At 34.3% G+C, this 15376-nt stretch overlaps 1 protein-coding gene and 1 long non-coding RNA gene across 2 annotated transcripts; one reads left to right on the top strand and one right to left on the bottom strand.

The window, feature by feature from the left end:
* Positions 1-4703: 4703 nt before the first annotated feature.
* On the bottom strand, positions 4704-5377 carry LOC114379302. The gene is made up of 3 exons (XR_003659455.1): positions 5333-5377; positions 5202-5254; positions 4704-4950 (listed from the first exon to the last, which is right to left on the bottom strand). It is a non-coding gene; the product is annotated as an uncharacterized LOC114379302 (long non-coding RNA).
* A 473-nt stretch (positions 5378-5850) lies between these two features.
* On the top strand, positions 5851-9814 carry LOC114379829 (malate dehydrogenase, mitochondrial-like). Its single transcript, XM_028338598.1, has 7 exons — positions 5851-6270; positions 7306-7479; positions 7930-8098; positions 8378-8439; positions 8545-8666; positions 8824-8941; positions 9338-9814. Exons 1-7 carry the CDS (start codon positions 6016-6018, stop codon positions 9473-9475), a joined length of 1038 nt encoding a protein of 345 aa, XP_028194399.1. The 5' UTR covers positions 5851-6015; the 3' UTR covers positions 9476-9814.
* Positions 9815-15376: the final 5562 nt, after the last annotated feature.

Below are 15376 nucleotides of genomic sequence, written 5' to 3'. Positions count from 1 at the left end.
GCAAGAGAGTCCGCAGGTACCGCAGGCACATTGTCGGCACCAGTGATAGGTACTTGTTTCCTGCGTGCCAATGCGGTCGGCCTTCGGCATTAGGGAGCACCTTCAGAATCATCATCATCCCCTCTCCCCAGACCTCTGCCAACAACCCTACCTAAGGCACGACCTAATCCTCTAGTCTTAACCATGATCTGCAAATGTCTACCACAAATTCCATCACTAAATGCATACTTCTCTGTATGTTCAGGAAAATCTTGACTATATATATAGTATCTTGTGGATATGGGTAATGAAGTTCATTACAGTATCTTGACTATTGGCTTTCCTAAGAACACATTTCATATTTTAACAGGTGTCTTATGTTGTTAGTTGAGGCTATCTCTTTGTATTTGAAACAATATTATTGATGTTGGGATGATATAAACTCTTTGAAGGATCAACTTCAAGCTCATCCTTTGTTGGGTAATCAGAGCCAAGTATTTGTTGGGTAATTCAAGGTAATTACTGCTAACATCATTCATTCGCTCTTTGCTCTTGCTCTTTACTTGTTTATTCTTTTAATTTTAGTGTCAGGGCAAATATTTTGGGGGTGTGGCCTCAAACGAGAAAGTGCTCTCCCTTTCTACAAAGTTCATTACTCTCTGGTAATGGTGGTGTGGCCTCAAACGAGTGGAAAGATGTTCCTGATATTTGGAGATCTTCTGCTGAGAAGTATGGTAATAAAATAGCATTAGTAGATCCGTATCATGATCCTCCTTCAACTATGACATATAAACATGTGTCTTTTTTTTTATACCTCTTTTTTGTCATGACTTGTGAGAATACCAATGAAAGCCCTAGTTAGAAGAATTGGTCGAATGAGGGATAGCTCAATAATTAATGTAGAGGAAAACTCTTAAGTTCCTTTGAAGACTATTAAAAGGATTCATTTTTTACAGATCTAAATGGCCTTTGAAGAATCAGTTTTTTACAGAGCACACTGATGTGGTTTGATCCATGTAACCAACCCACCTACTGGGAAATGCTTTGATTGTTGTTAGTGTTGTATATGTCTAGTTTTATAAATCTTTGTCTCCACTTACTGAAGCTGTAATGTTCTGGTCATATGTTCTACTATGTGACTTAATCTAAAGATCTATTGATGGAATGCAAATCAATTTCAAATTATCCCAAGACATGTCATTTAGTCGCATGTTATTCTGATTCTCTATATCCATTCATCAAACTGTTATTTTCCACTAAGGGAGGATTGGTTGTTAGCTTTGTTGTATGGCATTTCTTATTCTAACTCTTGGGAGGAGTGTTATATAAGGGTCACTAATTCTTAATTTTTCCAATTTTTCTTGGTTAGCTGCAGTAATTGATTATTTCAAGGACCTAATTATTCTTGTGGTTCTAATCTTTTTTAGGCACATGACAAGCACCATATGATAAGCCACTAAACTTAATAACATCATACAGGATAAGTAGGAGAAACTATGAGCAAAACTTAATAACAAGCATTATACTTTCACTCTACCATACAGGATATAAATAAATCTATAAACCACTAAAACCTTCAAAATATAAAAGGACACCAACCAATAAGAAAAAATAACTATTATTAAGAAGAAAATATGCATAACAACAAATAAAATTAAAACCTTCCAAATAGAAGCAAATATCAAAGAAACAAACATGCATAACAGTAAAAAGGGGAAAAACTTTCCTGTTGGATGCTTTTTCATTGATAGCCCGAAAAAATTGAAAGGAACCTCATTTTTGGGGGAAGGCTAACCTCTTCTCTACAGCTTACCAGGTCCATATAACCATACCAAATTCTTACAACAGCAAGAGATATATTACAAAAAATATTACCTTTCTTGTTTTTGGTAACCAAACCAAATTCTTATATCAACAAGCCTAATTTTAAAAATGATATATTTTCAAGAGAGTAAGCAAAAAGAAGAAAGATTCATCGCAAGTTCATATCCATCAAAGCATAACAATCTCAACACATGCAGTGAGCTTAAACACATTTAGAATGTTTACACATACATATAGCCATTTTCTTGGTAACACCCATGCATATGTTGATAGTAGTTATGAATTTTTAAGATTAAAAACTAAAACTTCATTTAGGCATTTCATCAAACACATAACTTACAACCCACATGGGGAAGATGACAAAAAAATTAGCCCGGAAAATAAAAAAGGAACCAAAAACAGAGTTGAAAAATCACTAAGAAAAAATAACTATTATTAAGAAGAAAACATGCATAACAACAAACAAAATTAGAACCTTGCAAATAAAAACAAATAGTAATGAAAGAAACATGCATAACAGCAAAAGAGGAAAAAACGTGCCTATTGGATGCTTCTTCGTCGATAGCCCGGCAAAATAAAAAGAAACCAAAAACAAAATTGAAAAACCAATAAGAAAAAATAACTATTATTAAGAAGAAAATATGCATAACAACAAATAAAATTAAAACCTTCCAAATAAAAGCAAATATCAATGAAACAAACATGCATAACAGTAAAAAGGGGAAAAAAATTTCCTGTTGGATGCTTTTTCATTGATAGCCCGGGAAAATTAAAAGGAACCTCATTTTTGGGGGAAGGCTAAACTCTTCTCTACAACCTACCAGGTCCATATAACCAAACCAAATTCTTACAACAACAAGAGATATATTACAAAAAATATTACCTTTCTTGTTTTTGGTAACCAAACCAAATTCTTATAGCAGCAAGCTTAATTATAAAAATGATATATTTTCAAGAGAGTAAGCAAAAAGAAGAAAGATTCATCGCAAGTTCATATCCATCAAGGCATAACAATCTCAACACATGCAGTGAGCTTAAACACATTTAGAATGTTTACACATACATATAGTCATTTTCTTGGTAACACCCATGCATATGTTGATAGTAGTTATGAATTTTTAAGATTAAAAACTAAAACTTCATTTAGGCATTTCATCAAACACATAACTTACAACCCATATGGGGAAGATGACAAAAAAATTAGCTCGGGAAAATAAAAAAGGAACCAAAAACAGAGTTGAAAAATCACTAAGAAAAAATAACTATTATTAAGAAGAAAACATGCATAACAACAAACAAAATTAGAACCTTGCAAATAAAAACAAATAGTAATGAAAGAAACATGCATAACAGCAAAAAAGGAAAAAACGTGCCTATTGGATGCTTCTTCGTCGATAGCTCGACAAAATAAAAAGAAACCAAAAACAAAATTGAAAAACCAATAAGAAAAAATAACTATTATTAAGAAGAAAATATGCATAACAACAAATAAAATTAAAACCTTCCAAATAAAAGAAAATATCAATGAAACAAACATGCATAACAGTAAAAAGGGGAAAAAAATTTCCTGTTGGGTGCTTTTTCATTGATAGCCCGGGAAAATTAAAAGGAACCTCATTTTTGGGGGAAGGCTAAACTCTTCTCTACAACCTACCAGGTCCATATAACCAAACCAAATTCTTACAACAGTAAGAGATATATTACAAAAAATATTACCTTTCTTGTTTTTGGTAACCAAACCAAATTCTTATAGCAACAAGCCTAATTTTAAAAATGATATATTTTCAAGAGAGTAAGCAAAAAGAAGAAAGATTCATCGCAAGTTCATATCCATCAAGGCATAACAATCTCAACATATGCAGTGAGCTTAAACACATTTAGAATGTTTACACATACATATAGTCATTTTCTTGGTAACACCCGTGCATGTGTTGATAGTAGTTATGAATTTTTAAGATTAAAAACTAAAACTTCATTTAGGCATTTCATCAAACACATAACTTACAACCCATATCGGGAAGATGACGAAAAAATTAGCCCGTGAAAATAAAAAAGGAACCAAAAACAGAGGCTAAAAATCAGTAAGAAAAAATAATTATTATTAAGAAGAAAACATGCATAACAACAAACAAAATTAGAACCTTGCAAATAAAAATAAATAGTAATGAAACAAACATGCATAATAGCAAAAGAGGAAAAAACGTGCCTGTTGGATTCTTCTTCGTCGATAGCCTGGCAAAATAAAAAGAAACCAAAATCAAAATTGAAAAATCAATAAGAAAAAATAACTATTATTAAGAAGAAAACATGCATAACAACAAATAAAATTAAAACCTTCCAAATAGAAGCAAATATCAACGAAACAAACATAAAAAAGGAAAAAACTTTCCCGTTGGATGCTTTTTCATTGATAGCCTGGGAAAATTAAAAGGAACCTCATTTTTGGGGGAAGGCTAACCTCTTCTCTACAGCCTACCAGGTCCATATAACCATAGCAAATTCTTACAACAGCAAGAGATATATTACAAACAATATTACCTTTCTTGTTTTTGGTAACCAAACCAAATTCTTATAGTAGCAAGCTTAATTTTAAAAATGATATATTTTCAAGAGAGGAAGCAAAAAGAAGAAAGATTCATCGCAAGCTCATATCCATCAAGGCATAACAATCTCAACATATGCAATGAGCTTAAACACATTTAGAATGTTTCCACATACATATAGTCATTTTCTTGGTAACACCCGTGCATATGTTGATAGTAGTTATGAATTTTTAAGATTAAAAACTAAAACTTCATTTAGGCATTTCATCAAACACAACTTACAATCCATATGGGGAAGATGACGAAAAAATTAGCCCGGGAAAATAAAAAAGGAACCAAAAACAGAGTTGAAAAATCAGTAAGAAAAAATAACTATTATTAAGAAGAAAACATGCATAACAACAAATCAAATTAAAACCTTCCAAATAGAAGCAAATATCAATGAAACAAACATGCATAACAGTAAAAAGGGAAAAACCTTTGCGAGAAACAGGAACGTTTCGGTAATAGGAACTTGCGTGAATGATCCTAACACCGATTTTCATGTTGGGTCGAGACCAATTGTAAGCGATTGAACGCGAAATACCACTGAGCCACAGACACCCTGATCCAAATAAAAATCGCAAAAAACACAAAAAGATACTAAGAGGTGCAGAGCTTGCATGCAAATCCAGATAATTAAGAACTGAGGAAAATGCATAAAAACTCATAGAATTTCCTCTAAAAGTATGAACAAAATAAAAAATATGAGTTTTAGGGAAAAACAACAACGTAGCATAAAAAAACACAAAAAATCAGACAAAAAACGATGATAGAATAACAATTAGAGATTGGCGATAAGCAAAAGGGGCTTACACGATCAGTATGTATATCCTTTGTAACCTTTGATGGCTTCACGAATCTCTTTCCTGCAGAGGAAAACGATGACAAATTATTGAAAGAGATAGAAGGAAGGAAAAAAAGAGAGGAAAAAAGACATGCACAACCTCACATTTTGTATTGCAAAAAGCGGGTGGCTTCAGCATTCTGGGGAAATTTCAGTTTCCGAAAAAAAAAAAGAGAAAAGAGAAAGAGATAAACAGAGGATGGTACGTGGAGTTGGCAGCAAAAAAAAAAAGTTCATAGGAAAACACATGGCAGTGAGGTGTCACAAAATCAAAGCAAAGCTGAGGGCTATAAAATGACCAAAAAATAAAAATAAAAAATGGACAGGTGTCAAGCTCTCAGCTATGGGTATTTTGACCAAAAAACCAAAATTTTGGACAGCTGTCAACCTCTCAGTCATGGATATTTCAGTATTTTCCATTTCCTTCTGATTTTATATATAGATATTGATTTTCAAATATATTATTCGTTTTATTTTATACATTCTTGAATAAAAAAATGGCACCAGACATGTTCCACTTTCTGTTTTTACATATATTTAATATTTAATTTAATATATATAATATTTAATAGAATATATAATTTCTCATTTTTTAAGGCATTATTATTTTTCTGTGGACCCGAAATAGATGCAGGCGCTGGCTCGCTCACTCACTAATCGCCACTCTCACCATAAATTGTGACCCTCGTCACGCCAACGCTTTCGTTGTTCCCCTTTCTCTCGTTTTTTCTCAGAACCTTCTGAGGTTAAAGCAAAAAACAAAGAGAGAGAGAGAGAGAGAAAATGATGAAGCCATCGATGCTCAGATCTCTCCACTCCGCCGCCACCCGCGGCGCCTCTCATCTCTTCCGCCGTGGGTACGCCTCCGAGCCGGTGCCGGAGCGCAAGGTAGCCGTTCTCGGCGCCGCCGGCGGGATCGGGCAGCCTCTCTCCCTTCTCATGAAGCTCAATCCCCTCGTTTCGAGCCTCTCCCTTTACGATATCGCCGGAACTCCCGGCGTCGCCGCCGATATCAGCCACATAAACACCAGATCTGAGGTATCCTCGATCCACACTCTTAACTCACTTTTTATTTTTTATATTTTTTTTTTCGAATGCGTTAGGTTTACTGTGTTTTCTGAGGCACCCTTTTGAGGGGATTTTGTAAAGTTGCAAGCTTCGTTGTATTTTGTTTTTCTTTTGGTGGCGGAATAGTGTACCTTTTTGCGGGGTTCTTGCAAAGATTGTAACTTTTATTGTGGCTTTTTGTTGTACGGTAATATACCTCTTTGTTGAGATCTTGCTAAGGGGATAGGTTTAGTGTGGTTTGGTGATGTTTTTCTGGGGGATCCGGAATTCTGTAGGGTTTATCTAGCCCTCTATTTTTTTTTAAAAAATTTTGTGAGTAAACATTTTTTGTGGATGAGAACGTGTATAGTTTTTGAAACCGTTGATCTGGCGCCCTTTTCTGGGTTATAATGATTTAATCATTTTTTTTTGAAACTATGATCTAATCATTTCAGTAGTGTTTTTTTTTTCTTTTTTTTTGTTGCAAAAATACAAACATTATTATTGTTTAATGTTGTGGGAATTTAGTTTGATCTGTTTTGCTGAGGTGTACTAATGTATCCTTTTTTTGGGGGGGGGCAGGGGTGTTTGGAAATTGGAAGATTTACTGTGGTTTGATGTTAATAGCACAGTGAATTGAGTTAATTTTTTGAGGTGCACTGATCTACCCTTTTGTAGGTTGCAAGGGTATTTACTGTGGTTTGATGTTATTGCACAGTGAGGTACACTAATATATCCTTTCGGGGTTTAATCTTAACAAAAAATGCAAACTTTACCTGTACTTTAATGTTGTAGCACAATGGCTTGAGCTGTTTTTGTGAGGTGCATTAATCTAGTTTTTCTAGTAGGAATTTTGCAAGGATGCAAGCTTTATTATAGTGTGATGTTATAGTACAATTGGTTGAACTCATTTTCTGAGAGAAGTTAATGTACCCCTTTTGCAGGGATGTGCAAGATTTACTGTAGTTTAATGTTGTAGTGCTATTGATTGAGCTAGCTGGCTTTTTCTGTTAATTGGGATTGCAGGTAGTGGGGTACCAAGGTGATGAAGAGCTTGGAAAAGCTTTGGAGGGTGCCGATGTTGTTATAATTCCTGCTGGTGTGCCCAGAAAGCCTGGAATGACTCGTGATGATCTTTTTAACATCAATGCTGGCATTGTTAAGACGCTGTGTACTGCTATTGCTAAGTATTGCCCCCATGTGAGTGTCTGTTTCCTTTCATTTGTTAGTCTGTGGTTGTCATTTGATGTTGCTTGCCAGTCAGTGTTGTTTTGCTCCGAATTTGTATGTGGAAAATATATATACTGGCTTGGGCCATGGAGGAAATGAAAATTTCATTATGATTGGTTTTGGATGATCAATGCATTTCTTTTATTTAGTTGCTCTGAACACACTTCTAACACTGGCTGTTATATATTGTTCAAATCAAAATATTTGGGGAATCAAATTGATTTTAAAATTTGATTAATGTCTGATAGCAGTAGTAAATGATTGACATGAATTCTTTTCCCATCCACTAGAAGTATAGGATCCAATAAATCAAAAAGTATAATTGTGTGCATGTCCTGTTCTATAGTATCTGTAATGGGCTTGTAGTCATTTATAATATGTTTTTTTATTTGATACTGAATATTTTATCTGTGGAATCAGGCCCTTGTTAACATGATAAGCAATCCTGTGAACTCCACTGTTCCTATTGCTGCTGAAGTTTTCAAGAAGGCAGGAACTTATGATGAGAAGAGATTGTTTGGTGTTACCACCCTTGATGTTGTTAGGGCAAAAACTTTCTATGCTGGGAAAGCCAATGTTCCAGTTGCTGGTATGTCAAGTGTAACAAACCTAACAATTGCTGTAATGCTTAGTTTGCTACTGTTGTTTATTTTGTGATGTACAGATGGAACAAATGAGGCAGAGATTTAAGTGTCATGTCTTGTGAACAAAGTCCAACTAATTTGTTTTTCTCAAGTGGAAAGCGGGGTTTTAGGGGGGGGGGGGTGGGGTTGAAATTGAATAATGGATTTTTTTTGTGTGCAGAACAATTTGTATTTAGTTGCACAATAACATTTTATTTGATTTGGGTTTGTTTATGTTTTTGCAGGTGTTAATGTACCTGTTGTGGGCGGTCATGCAGGCATTACTATTCTGCCACTATTTTCTCAAGTACCTTCCTGCTCTGTAACTCAACTTTTTCCTCCCTGACATATAGTATGGCTTCCTAGCTTGATATATATGTACTAAATTTTTAACTGTTTTCCACTTGTATAGGCCACACCAAAAGCCAATCTTGATGATGATGTCATTAAGGCTCTTACAAAGAGGACACAAGATGGAGGAACAGAAGTTGTAGAAGCTAAGGCTGGAAAGGGTTCTGCAACTTTGTCAATGGCGTAAGTCTGGGATTAATGAATGTTTCATTTTTGATAGTAACAGTTGATTTAAGGAAAATTATTGATACTATGCAAGAGGTGTGGTTCAGTGGTAAATTTTGCCAATTTTTGATATAAAATCTAATCATGCATTCGTAATTTATTGTGTTTCTTGCAGCTATGCTGGTGCCCTTTTTGCTGATGCTTGCCTCAAGGGCCTCAATGGAGTCCCAGATGTTGTCGAGTGCTCTTTCGTGCAATCCACTGTTACTGAACTTCCCTTCTTTGCTTCCAAGGTCATTGAACTGCAGCACTGTTTTTTTTATTTATTGAGTTTCTAATTTTACCCCTTAGTGCTTAAGAAGGCTGTTTCATTTTGTTTTCACTTTGTTTTCTGTTCTGTTTGTGTAGGGAATTTAGTGAAAACAAATAAAATGAAAACATACAACAAGAAAAGACTTTCATTGTTTCCTGTGTAAACTTTTGAAAACTAGAAATAGTGAAAATAATGTGGCATTTTTGTTTTTGTAATTAAAAGTGAACAAAAATTGTTTTCTCGAACTAATTGGGCCTATTTGCTTTCAACCATGCATAGGGCCTATTTGCTTTTAACTCGGTCATAGAGATGGTGATCCATGTTGTTGGGTATGCTCTAATATTGCTATTGACAACATGTGTGAAATGTTTTGCAGGTGAGGCTTGGGACGGTTGGTGTGGAGGAAGTTCTGGGCTTGGGGCACCTCTCAGATTTTGAGCAACAAGGCCTCGAAAGCCTTAAGCCTGAACTCAAATCATCAATTGAGAAGGGAATCAAATTTGCCAACCAGTAATTGAACATGTTATCACATACATGTCTGGTAGGTTACTGGATATTCCTTTAAGAACCAAATCAAATTTTGCATTCTCAGAACCATTGATGTATTGTTGTCGGCAGTGGTGTGGCGGTTTTGTTGTTTTATTTAGTGTAGGTATACGCCATGGTTTAATAATTAAAGTCTGAGAGCTGTTTGTTGCCAAAGGGATTGAACGATCTTAAAACCAGGTTTAGGATTTGGCATTCCATTAATAATGGTCCCTTTTAACTGTATGGTTTCACTTAATGTAATTGCAGGGTGTTGTACCCTTTATTCACATTTTTTCTCACTTAAATATGTTTTTGATTTCTGTGAGTTTGCATTTTTCTAATTTTAGTTTATGGAAGATATTTGCTCATATTTAGTTCAAAAATACAAAGACAAAAAAAACTAAAAAAAAACTTATAGGGACCTAAATTGAAAAAGTATCAATTTACAAGGATCAACTAGACAAAAACATATTTAAGTCAAGGTTTTAACTAGTTTTTTTTTTTATTATAGCCCAAAGAAATGAGTTATAACTTGCAAGGTCAAAGTAGATTTTCGTTAATTTGATTATGAATGCTAGTAACAACTTATAACACATTTTTCTATTACAAAAAAATATAAGTGAGTTCATTAAACTTTTTAGGATTTCTTTAATAATTTTTAGTTTAATAGTATAGAATGTATTTATACATTCTCTATTATTAAACTAAAATTATATTGTATTGGTAATATTTCTTTGGACAAAGAAAGAAAATCAAGAATTTAGAAGGATATTTGCAAATAAAATCCTACATGGATTTTAAACAGGTAGCTATATGGGTACCTTTAGATAAATTAAATGGTTATTTTCCTTACTCGTTTATAAATGGGGGTGAAGGTATCACTACCTAGGCTTGAATAATGTGTCTATCAAATATATACAAGATATATACAAAAACTTTAGTAACTTTTGAATGCATATAATGATGGGTCGTAAATTAAAGAGAAAAACATGTTTTTAATAAAGATAAGTTTGATTGTCGAAACACTTAGTGTAAAAGAAGTGACAGAGACTAGAATGCTTAATAAATTATAAAGGAAAAAAGTAAAAATATTTGATTTATATTAGTTAAAAAAAGTAAAAATATTTGATTTATATTAGTTCACCTTGGGAAAGGGAGGTTCGTCAGATCCTTGGGAAAAAGTCGTGATGGTGAATTTTGCACTGATAAATCTTGAAGGAGGAAATAATCTTGTTATGAATTTCTCCTCCACCTCTTTCCAAATGTTGAGGCTTTTATTTGAATGTGATTGAAGTCATGATTTTGCCTTACCTGCTAGTGAAAATGGAAAAGCTCTGAGGTAGACAACTTCAACATCCTCGTCAGAAGCTCCCATAGTACTGCATAGTTCCATGAAGGTAGACAAATGTGTGTATGGATCCTCATGATCCATTCCAGCAAAGGGATGTGAGCCAATTAGACTAAGCAGTGCTGGCTTTAATTCCATGACTTTATTGCTGAGAGGAGGAATAACTATGCTATTGTAATGTTTTGGGCCTTGTTGCTAAGCATAGTCACCCAGAGTCTTCCTCGATGGTCTATTCCCTTCTCCTCCTCTTTCAGCCATGTTATTTTCTACAAGTGGCTTATCAGTTGAAAAATAATATGAAGAAGAAGACTTACCCAGTGTTATAGTGGTTGTTTGTTTCTTTTTCTTTCTATTCTTCCTTTCAGTCTGGGTAATTTCCGAATCTGGACTTTTACCTCGCATAAAGTAAAAAAGAACACACTACAACAACCCGTAAGCACCAAGGTTAGTGAAAATAAAAGTAAGAGAAAATTTATACAAAATTAAAATGAGAGAAATAAGTACAAAGATAAGAAAAAATAAAAGAGGAAATTTATACAAAATCAACAGAAATCAACAAAGGAAAATAGCCTATCAAACTAAAAGTTTAAATCCGAAAGAACTAAGTGGATGACTAGGTCCCCAGCAACGGCGCCAGAAACTTGTTAGGACTTTTGGCAAGCATATCAATTGTCATTGTAGGTTTCACATTTATAAAAGAGTTCATTTCTACAGGAACTTGAGTTTACTTAATTCATTCGGATAAATGTTATTAGTTTAATAGTTATGTACAAATTTAATCGAATTTCATTGGTTTTGCTTTGATTAATTAAAGACAACTTAAAGTAAAATAAAATTAAAAATAACGGATTTATGAAAATAACAAAAATACAGAAAATACGGAAATAACGGAATTTAGTGTGTCAGAAATACGTAAATTACGGAAATAATAATAACAACTTAAATTAATTTAAGAAAACATAGGATTAGATTTCATTGTTCATACCCTTAGTATCCTAATAAGATTAACATATATAAATCATTTTCTAACATTACTAATGCACACATAGTTATCCCAAGTTGATTCCTCGCACTTGGAATCTAAGAATATTTGCTAAATATCGATCCCTCACATATGCAGTAAATATCTCAGCATTACAATTATATTATTGTGCTTTTTGCAATCAAAACATTATGCTCTATTCCTAGCAACGTAACGTAAAGAGTAAAATCATTTGGTTCAAATTCTAAGATTATTGTCCAGTCTCACTTAAAATCCAATTTCATGACACTAGTGATCAAATAGAATCAAGCATTACGAGTAGAATGAAATTACCAATAATGAGTAGAAAAGATTAATACATATATAATATCAAGGATACATAAGGGTACAAAGATTATATCCAATCTTTAAGAAAAACTAATCGATCATTGCGCAGAGCACAAGACTAACAAGAGAAATGATGAAGGAAGTGATCCACGGTCACAACTCTGCAGCGCCTCAGCTCCACTTTTCCTCTTCTCCTTCTTCTTTTATGTTTTCTCTGGTGTTTTAAAGCTGTTGGCTTTTTCTTCACTTCAACCATGCATGACTATTTATAGAAAACAACCAAGGAGTGTAGGGAAATTCGCCTAGGTGAGCTATAGCTCATCCAGGCGAATTGTCGCTTAATGGTGAAGTTATCCACTCGCCCAGGCGAGTTGCTTGCTTAGGGATGAAGTTACATTTTAGCCCAGACAAGCTGGATGCTAGCCTGGGCAACTTTAGGGTCAGAAACCTTCATGAAAAGACCATTTTGCCCTTCCATTTGGCTTTGTTTCTATATCTAACAAACAACCATCAAAACCTATAAAATCATGGATGAATCTTTCATATTTAAACAACAATATTAGTAAATGTACAATATATATAAACAACTAGATTTAAGGGTAGTTTATAAGAAAACTATTACAAGCAAGGATAAGTGCTAATAATTTAATCCAAAAATAACTAAAATTTGGCACTTATCAACTCCCCCCAACTAGAATCTTGCTTGTCCTCAAGCAAAGTAAAGAAAAATTACAAATAACAATAGTATAAGTATAAAATAAATATGCTTAAAAAATTATGAACATGCTTTGTAAAGAATCAATCCCCAAACTGACCAGAACAACTTTTTTTTTTCAAAATGCAACAATGAGAAATGAAAGCACAAAGATGGAATTCACAGAACCAAAAATGAGATTAAGATCATTTCACATTTTATTTCTAAAGAACATTTGAGGAAACACTGGATTCATTGAAACAGAGGAAAACCTCTCAAAGGTGCATAAATCTCACACATGCAAGTGTTTCATCTCAATTTCAATCACGGATATGTCATAAATTAATTTTGCAAGCCATTTCCCATCAAATCAAAGATACTGTGCATAATCATCATGGATCAATAGGTCTTTTTAAGGTTGGGTCTGGTTTTGAAGGAAATCTTGGTTTTTTTGGATATTCAAACATACCTTGAGAATAAGAGAGCAGACTTAAAAATCTAGCTAGTAACTTAAATGAACGATCACTTCCTATCCTTTTTTGTTTCAACCAAGTTATTACTTCTTTCTATTCAGATATTTACAATAACTCTGTACATGATTCAGACATTTATTTATCCATAAAGAACTTGTTTTCCTTTTCCTTTTCCTTTTCTTTTCTAATTTTGTTCTTTTCTGTTCTGATAAATATTTAATTTCCTTTAATACCCTTAAGAATAGAGTATTTAGATCACATTAGCTGCCAAATGATAGAAATTCCCATCAAAACACCCTTGCTCTCCTAATCCTAAGGTAAGGTAGGAACTTTTATCCTAGGTTAGTGTTCCAACAAAATATCAAGTGTTTGGCTCAAAGGGCTTTGCAAATGGTAAAATAATATACATTGGGACAGTTGTTTGGCCAGTGGCTTAAAATGTAAAGAAAGAAAGAATGCCTAGATCATATCCATGAATCATATGGTATGACGATTAGAAATTCATGCAAAACCAACTGTAGAACATATCAATAAGGACACTCAATGTAAAATCTATGGTTGTACACAATCACTAAAGCTTAAGGCCTGTTTCCATATTGAAATCAAATTAGTGTTTCAAAAGTTGCTCTTTTATCAAGTCCATGCAAAAACATTTGAATTCATTTGGGTTTTGGGAAAGTCTTTCAATGTTTTCAAAAACTTCTTTTGTTGTGTTCTGATAAAAAAATAAGTTTTAAAAAAATATTGGTTGTTTGCTTCTTTCAAAGCATGTTATGTTCAAGAAAAAAAAATTATTTTTTAGTCCCAAAAAGAGTTATAATCTAAGTGTGTAATGGTAGAAGTTGTCATTCAACTGCATCTGGCCCCTATGATATGATGCCTGCTAGTCAGCCAAATGATGCATGTACGTGTACATCTAGAGCTCTATCATCTGCAAGTGGGCAGAGATGGACTCCAAGGATGGTGGCTGATGTAGAGGTGGTGGTGGTGCATCTGCTGTTGGTTGATGTTGCTGATCTTGCTGTGGTTGCTGTACCTGTCTTGACATGCAATATTTTTCAATAAATGATTTTTTAATCGGAGGCTGGATGTGTTTTGTTGGTGTGACCGGTACTCCATAGAACTGGCAGAGACCTGTAATTAAGGCAGGAAATCCCAATGCCTTGTTGGACTTTTCTGGGTCCACTGGGTGCCTAAGAGGTTTGGCAGATCCTTGGGAAAAAGTTGTGATGGCAGATTTTGCACTGATAAATCTTGAAGGAGGAAAGAACCTCAACTATTAATTTCTCCTCCACCTCTTCCCAAGTGTTGAGGCTTTTATTTGGATGTGATTGGAGCCATATTTTTGCCTTACCTGCTAGTGAAAATGGAAAAGCTCTAAGGTGGACAACTTTAGTATCCTTGTCAGAAGTTCCCACAGTACTGCATAGTTCCATGAAGGTGGACAAATGTGTGTATGGATCCTCATGATCCATTCCAACAAAGGGATGCGAGCCAATTAAACTAAGCAGTGCTGGCTTTAATTCCATGACTTTATTGCTGAAAGGAGGAATAACTATGCTATTTGTCAGACCCTAATTTCATCCGGGTATAATGTTTTGATCATTTGGATATGATGTTTTGATCATTGCTAATTGAATTACGGTGTTTGGCATTGGTTATAGTGCAAGGCCAAGGGGTCGCGCATGGTTTTGATGGTTGTTTGTCAGTTCCATAAACAAAAGCTACAAGGAAGGGGAAAAAGGGTCATTTTCTAGATTTTTCTGACCCTAAACTGGCCCAGGCTAGCATCTAGCTCACCTGGGCCAAGAAAAATCTTGCAGCCCTAAGCAATCTACTCACCTGGGCGAGCTGATGACTTCAAGCCTAAGCAAGCAGCTCGCCTGGGCAAGCTTCCCCTGCACCAAATGCCTTTTTCTATAAATAGCCATGCAAGGGGAGAGGTTAAGAGGTCAGAACTAAAGAAGGAGAGGAGGAAACACAAAAAGAGAAAGAGAAGAAGAAAAAAAAGCAAAGCTGAGGCGTTGCCAAATCGCAACCGTGGATCATTCCCTACATCATTT

This window comes from Glycine soja, chromosome 12 (assembly GCF_004193775.1).
Source record: "Glycine soja cultivar W05 chromosome 12, ASM419377v2, whole genome shotgun sequence".
Taxonomy (NCBI): Eukaryota; Viridiplantae; Streptophyta; class Magnoliopsida; order Fabales; family Fabaceae; genus Glycine; species Glycine soja.
This window is presented reverse-complemented; position numbering and strand designations above follow the sequence as displayed.